This window comes from Salvelinus fontinalis, chromosome 37 (assembly GCF_029448725.1).
Source record: "Salvelinus fontinalis isolate EN_2023a chromosome 37, ASM2944872v1, whole genome shotgun sequence".
NCBI lineage: Eukaryota > Metazoa > Chordata > Actinopteri > Salmoniformes > Salmonidae > Salvelinus > Salvelinus fontinalis.
In genome coordinates this window covers 20,603,116-20,610,563 of record NC_074701.1, presented here as the reverse complement: position 1 = coordinate 20,610,563, position 7,448 = coordinate 20,603,116, and the positions used below count along the sequence as shown (strand labels likewise).

Below are 7,448 nucleotides of genomic sequence, written 5' to 3'. Positions count from 1 at the left end.
AGCATGTCATCCGGCATTATGGCCTTCCGGAGGACATCGTCTCTGACCGTAGCCCCCAATTCACATTACGAGTATGGAGGGCCTTCATGGAGAAGCTCGGGGTCACGGTCAGCCTCACTTCCGGATATCGGCCTCAGTCCATCGGGCAGGTGGAGAGGATGAACCAGGAGCTGGGGAGGTTCCTGAGAAGTCGATATCAGGACCGGCATGGTGAGTGGGCACGATTCCTTCCCTGGGCAGAGTACGCCCAGAACTCCCTACGTCACTCCTCCACTGGGTTGACCCCCTTTGAATGTGTTTTGGGTTTCCAGCCGGCACTGGCCCCGTGGAGCACGGGACCAGACCACGGCTAAGGCGGTAGATGAGTGGTTCCGGTGCATGGAGGAGGATTTCCTACCCTTTATATGTCACTCTCTTATGTTCACTCACCCGTTGGTATTATTCTTGTGTAGCCACATGGAATTGTCTCATTCCAAGTTTTGGTTTATTAAATGTTTCACCTGCTTCCAAATTCATAGCTCCATTATTACAATGATACATCTTAAACAAGTTGTAAATGCAACAAGTACTGATATTGTATCATATAATAGCACTAATAGCTTTCCAAGAAAATCGAATCTGAGACATAATTGGTGCAATAAATGTTGACTAATTATTTATGGAAATAAATGACCTAAAAATAGGGTTTTGTAAATCCTGGTGGATTGTAGTATGACATTGAAATATCAAAAAAAAAATGTGGTCAGTCACAATAGAACGTCCAAAACAGCATTCAGTTGAACAGAATAAAATGTGCAGCACAATAAGCAGTGCGATTAGCTAACACATAAAATATTACAATTAGAAGCACACACAGCAAGCTAACAGTTATCATTAATTGAAAAAGCATTTCATTGTACTGCAGTTTTATTGCAGTTTAATGGCAGTGCATTTTTGTAATGGTATTATTGTACATGTTTCTTTAATGCTGGCAGCCTAAAACAAATGTTATGGAAGCGATTGTTGCGAAAGCCAACATCACCTACAACAGAGAAAGGTTGATTGTCAATTAATTCTATTATCTTGGCGTTAGTGGATTTTGGCTTCGAGTTGTCTCGCTGAAATGTTCTTACTCTTTCAAATGACTGCTCGACTTGTTGACTGCTCGATCCACACAGCAGACATTGTGGGCTAGGTTAGTGTAACAGTATAACTTTAGACCGTCCCCTCGCCCTGACACGGGCGCGAACCAGGGACCCTCTGCACACATCAACAACAGTCACCCACGTGTAGTATCTGGGATCTACATCTGTTTATATTAGTTACTATTCTGTTACTAAGCGGTGATGTATTACGACAGTGTTACGTTACTACACCTAATAGGAAATGCACATGCGCACTAGTGTGCCCAGGAACTGTAGAGCACGACTAAACGAAAACTAACTGTACTCCCGTCTCCTGCCTGGTCATTTCTCCACAACACAAATATTACAGTGGCGACGAGGTGATCAAACTTCTTTAACGGACATTGCTTGAAGGGAAGAATGTTGCGTGAGTAATGAAACTCAAAATAATTATGTAATTCGTCAGTTATTTTTTATTTTCTTTCGCCAGTAAAAAAAGGCTAAGCACTGCTAGCAGGTACAGTGTTCAGGAGCTGCCAAGTAGCAAGACTATTGGAGTCCAGAATAGCAACACTGCCCTCTGGTGGTTAAATAAAAAAGACTGTCATTGAACCCATTGAAATTAGGCGATCTCGGTGGAGAAATATTGTCAAGAAAAAATTTAAAAAGGAAGAAGGAACGTAACACGGTGTGTACATTATTACAAATGAGTGCAGTGAATTAAGTAATTACAGAAAATTCCGAAGTGAAGAATTAGATGAAAATTAAGGAATACAAGGAATAAGAAAACTGGAATAAGGAAAATGGCAACCATTGGTCGAGTACCAGAGTTTGGTCGAGTACCAGAGTTTGAGGCTACAAAAGAGGATTTGATTCCTATTTGGAGCGTTTTGAGTGTTGACTGGCTGCAAATGAAATCAAAGATGAAAAGAAAGCAGACGTATTTCTCAATGTTTTGGGTCCAACTGAGTATGGATTGCTGAAAGGTCTCATTGAACCAATAAAAGCAGTGGAGTTGAACTATGCAGAACTGACTGAAACTCTTTCAAGGCATTTCAAGCCTAAGCCAATTCTCATTGCAGAACGTTTCAGATTTTACCAACGTCACCAGAGTCAAGGGGAAACCGTGGCTGACTACATCCTTGCTTTGAAAAGGCTGGCAAGTACATGTGAGTTTGCACAATTTCTTGATGATGCTCTTCGAGACAAGTTTGTATGTGGTCTCACAGGTGAAGCATATCACAGAAGGCTTCTGTCAGAGAAGGACCTGACCTTTCGGAAAGCCTGTGATATCGCACTTGGACTCGAGCTTGCCCACAGGAATACTATTGAGCTATCGGGATATGCAGAACGTCAGAAAGGTGTTCACAAGGTCAGTGATGCACGTGGTGAAAAAGGCTCACAAAAGTCACACTTTTCAAAGTCCCGTCCTCAAGGTTACACAAGAAAAAAGCAGCCCACATCTCAAAAGTCTAAGCCAAGTTGCTACAGATGTGGGGGAGATAATCATCAGCACAGTGAATGTCAATTCCAAAATGTAAAGTGCCACAATTGTGGAAAGGTTGGACATTTACAGAAAGTGTGTAAAGCCTCAAAACGCACAGCAAGAGCGCACAAAGTGTCAGACGCAGCACAAGAAGAGGAAGGTACAACTGAAACAGTATTGGAACTGTCCACAGTGTACACAGCTCAACAACAAAAAGATGGAATCTATCTCAACATGGAGTTAGCGGGAAAACCAGTAAAAATGCAGCTGGACACCGGAGCGTCTGTATCTCTGGTTCCAGAGAGACTCTACAAAGAAAAACTGAAAGAGTGCCCTCTTCAGCCAGCGTCCATCCGCCTTTCTTCATACACTGGTGACACTATTCCTGTGTAGGGCAGATCCAGGTACCAGTCCGTCCGGTATGAGGGGAAGGAGTGGACGCTACCGCTTGTCATTGTTAAAGGAGAAAAATCAGCCTTGCTAGGCAGAAACTGGCTACAAAAGATCAAGTTGAACTGGGGAGAAATCTTCAGTCTGAGAAAGGACAAACCAGTGAGTCAGGCTACACTCACTAACATGCTGGAGAAGCACAAAGAACTTTTCAAAGATGGCTACGGCGAAATACAAGACTTCACAACAAAAGTCAGAGTGCAAGAAGGAACCAAGCCTATCTTTCACAAACCACGTCCAGTTCCCTATGCTCTTAAGGAAGCAGTAGAGAAGGAACTGGACCGCCTACAGAAGAATAACATAATCACGAAAGTAGCGAGGAGTGACTGGGCCGCTCCGATTGTTGTAGTCCCAAAGAAAGACAAGACCGTCAGAATGTGCGGTGACTACAAGGTCACAGTAAATCGCTGCACACTACCAGAGGAATATCCACTACCAAACGCTGAAGATCTGTTTGCCACTCTAGCTGGTGGGAAGGTTTTCAGTAAGCTGGACCTGGCATTCGCTTATCAGCAACTGAAGCTGGATCCGGAGTCAGAACAGTATCTGACCATCAATACACACAAGGGGCTATTCAGATTCAATCGCTTGGCCTATGGAATCTCGACAGCTCCAGCGATATTCCAACACACAATGGATCAGATCTTGGACGGTATTGACAACGTTGTGTGCTTCATGGACGACATCCTCGTGTCAGCACCAACCATTGGAGAGCACCTTGCTCCTGAACTATTACGGAAAGTTTGTGGCAAACTTGTCCACATTGTTGCATCCGCTTCACCAACTGCTGCAGGCCGATACAAAGTGGAATTGGTCCCCACAATGCGAAGAAGCATTCAAGACTTGCAAACAGCATCTGCTAAAGAGCAAGTGGCTTGCCCACTACAACACAGAGATGAAGCTGAGACTCGCGTGTGATGCATCTCCATACGGAGTAGGAGCCGTCATCTCACATGTTCTATCGTCAGGTGAAGAACACCCTATTGCATTTGCATCACGGACTCTGTCACCAAGTGAGAAAAATTATGCTCAAATTGAGAAGGAAACCCTGAGCATAATATTCGGAGTGAAGAAGTTTCACAAATACCTGTACGGAAGGAAGTTCCAACTGCTGACAGATCACAAGCCTCTGTTGGCCATCCTTGGACCAAAATCAGCTATACCAACCCTTGCTGCACTTCGAATGCAACGTTGGACTCTGATATTGTTAGCCTACGACTACGAGATTGAGTATAGACGATCCATGGATCACGCAAATGCAGATGCACTATCAAGACTAACATGCAATAGTGACTCCGACAGTGAAGATGATAGAGCAGTCTTCCAGATCTCTCTCATTGACAAACTGCCCATATCTGCTTCAGACATAGCAGAGGAAACAAGGAAAGATCCAGTGCTTTCCAAAGTCTTGGACTTAACATTAGGAGGTTGGCCAACCTTCGTAAATGACAATAACCTTCGTCCATTCATCGACAAGAAAGACCAGTTGTTCACTGATCAAGGATGTGTTCTGTGGGGATCAAGGGTGGTGGTACCTCACAAATTCCAGAGGAGACTGCTATCTGACCTGCATGAGGGACATCCAGGGATCACTCGAATGAAAGCACTCGCTCGCAGTTATCTGTGGTGGCCTGGACTGGATCAGGACATTCAACAGCATTTAGGCCACTGCTCACATTGTGAAGCTGTTCGCAACAAGCCTGCTGCTGCACCTCTTCATCCATGGTCCTGGGCTGCGACACCTTGGGAACACATCCATGTGGATTACGCCGAGATTGACAAGCAACATTTCCTTGTTGTCGTCGATGTCCATTCCAAGTCGATGGAAGTGTTCCCTACTCAACTGACCACAGCTGAGAAGACCATCAATCTTCTCAGACACCTTTTCGCATCCTTTGGACTAGTCAAGGAGATCGTATCGGACAATGGCCCTCATTTCACGTCAAACGATTTTGAAATGTTTCTCAAGAACAATGGAGTAATGCACATCCTGTCACCACCTTATCATCCGGCATCAAACGGAGCAGCGGAGAGAGCCGTGCAAACCTTTAAGAAGGCCTGGACTAGACTCGAGGTACAGTCTGTGCCCACCCAATAAAGGCTTCCCCGGTTCCCGTTTACTTACCGCAACACACCACACACAGTAACGGAATGTACACCAGCTGAACTGTTTCTGAGACGCCAACCACGTACCCGCCTGACATTGTTGAAACCAGACTTGTCAAGCACTGTGGCAAAGCACCAGCTACAGCAGAAGAAAGCTCATGACAGACACTCAAAGACTGTCCGAGAATTCAGAGAGGGTGATGGTACGTGATTTCAGACACCCCAAGCGCCTGTGGAACTCAGGTGTGATCTTGCAACGCAAAGGACCTTTGACTTACCAAGTCCAAATTGGTCATCGCCAGGTCAACGTTCATGTGGATCATCTGCTACGGTCCAACGCCCCAGCAGAGACACGCCGAGAGAACAAGAACAATAACGACCCCCAGGACTATTCTCCTGACTGTGGACATACGGGAGAGACAGAGCCTCACCTTCCACCCGAACCTGGCCCACTACCGGAAGCCCAGGAGGAGCGGAGATATCTTATTCGACAGCGAAGGGCACCTCAAAAGCTTGACCTGTGAGTTGAGCTGTTTAAGGTAACAGACAGTAAAACAAACAAACACTTTAATATGTCCTAGATAAAAGGAAAGAAAAGGGACATTACCTGGGTTAGTTATTAGGACACAAACTCCATCTTCGGGGCAGAATAATCCCCTGGATTTGTGCTGGGCTCTGAAAAGTCTGCTTCAACCCAGTAGTTGAAAAATGTTTAAGAATGCATTGTTCAGGTATTGCATTAGTAGTTCCCTAATATATTTACCTTGTTCTCTGGGAGTTAAACACTATGGGGGAGGAGTGTAGTATCTGGGATCTACATCTGTTTATATTAGTTACTATGCTGTTACTAAGCAGTGATGTATTACGGCAGTGTTACGTTACTACACCTAATAGGAAATGCACATGCACACTAGTGTGCCCGGGAACTGTAGAGCACGACTAAACGAAAACTAACTGTACTCCCGTCTCCTGCCTGGTCATTTCTCCACAACATAAATATTACACCACAAAGCATCGTTACCCATCGCTCCACAAAAGCCGCGGCCTTTGCAGAGCAAGGGGAACCACTACTTCAAGGTCTCAAAGTGAGTGACGTAACCGATTGAAACGCTATTAGCGCGCACCACCGCTAACTAGCTAGCCATTTCACATCCGTTACAATAGGAATGCTGTGTTGCAGGTGTAGTGCAAAATGTTATGTGGAGTCATTATGTCATGTACCCACATTATATAGGTATGCACGTCAGCTTTGACATCGTTTTTTCACATCGACGTTAAATTAGACAACGGATACCGATGTTGGAATTTTTAGCTAATATTGTCCGATTCCGATATGTTCACGGATATATCGTGCATCCCTAGTAAATAGCCTGAGTCAACTATCTTAATATATTCACCATATTTGTGTAGCCAAAGATGATCTATTATATTGCTCAGCTCAGTCGTGACTAGCAAACTTTGCAGGTGTTTATCATTAATAAACAACGCCAAGCTGGTGGGTGGTACCGTTCAAATAAAACCCAACCCTGAAACGAAACGTAGGCAAAAAATAATGTACACATAATTTCATAGGAAAAGATTTGTCACTTCAAGCCCAAATATATCAGTACAACAGCCGCGTGCAACACGGCATCTCGGAACACACAACTTGTGTTCCGAGATGTCCTTGTCACTGATGGGCTATTGCAGCAGACATCCACACCAGGTTCCACTCCTATCTGCTAAAAACAAGAAGAAGCGGCTCCGATGGGCATGCGCTCACCAACACAGGACAATTGTGGAGTGGAAAACATTGCCTGGTCCGACAAATCCTGGTTCCTGTTGCATCATGCTGATGTACTTCTGCTACTCTCTGTTTATTATTTATGCACTGTCACTTTACCCCTACCTGCATGTACATATTGCCTCAATTACCTCAACAAACCCGTACCCCGGCATATTGACTCTGTACCACTTGTATATAGCCTTGTTGTTTTATTGTGTTAATATTTTTCCTTTAGTTGATTTAGCAAACATTTCTTACCTTTATTTAACTAAGCAAGTCGGTTAAGAAAAAATTCTTATTTACAATGACAGCCTACCCCAGCCAAACCCAGAAGACACTGGGCCAATTGTTCACCCACCTATGGGACTCACAATCACAGCCAGATGAGAAACAGCCTGGAATTGAACCAGCGACACCTCTGGCACTGAGATGCAGTGCCTTAGATCGCTGCACCACTCGGGAGTTTTTAAAACCTTGCATTGTTGGTTAAGGGCTCAAAAGTAAGCATTTCACTGTAAGGTCTATGTGACAAATAACA

General features: G+C 44.5%; 2 protein-coding genes across 2 annotated transcripts; both read left to right on the top strand.

Annotated features, from left to right (window-relative positions):
- Positions 1-1,413: 1,413 nt before the first annotated feature.
- LOC129836342 (uncharacterized protein K02A2.6-like) lies at positions 1,414-3,957 on the top strand. The gene has a single exon (XM_055902387.1). It carries the CDS (start codon positions 3,166-3,168, stop codon positions 3,955-3,957), a length of 792 nt encoding a protein of 263 aa, XP_055758362.1. The 5' UTR covers positions 1,414-3,165.
- Positions 3,941-6,084, top strand: LOC129836343 (uncharacterized protein K02A2.6-like). Its single transcript, XM_055902388.1, has one exon. It carries the CDS (start codon positions 4,223-4,225, stop codon positions 5,135-5,137), a length of 915 nt encoding a protein of 304 aa, XP_055758363.1. The 5' UTR covers positions 3,941-4,222; the 3' UTR covers positions 5,138-6,084.
- Positions 6,085-7,448: the final 1,364 nt, after the last annotated feature.

What these genes read in the sequence shown, in the direction of transcription:
- LOC129836343 (XM_055902388.1), top strand. Translation starts at nt 4,223, where the DNA reads ATGCAACGTTGGACTCTGATATTGTTAGCCTACGACTACGAGATTGAG.
- LOC129836342 (XM_055902387.1), top strand. Translation starts at nt 3,166, where the DNA reads ATGCTGGAGAAGCACAAAGAACTTTTCAAAGATGGCTACGGCGAAATA.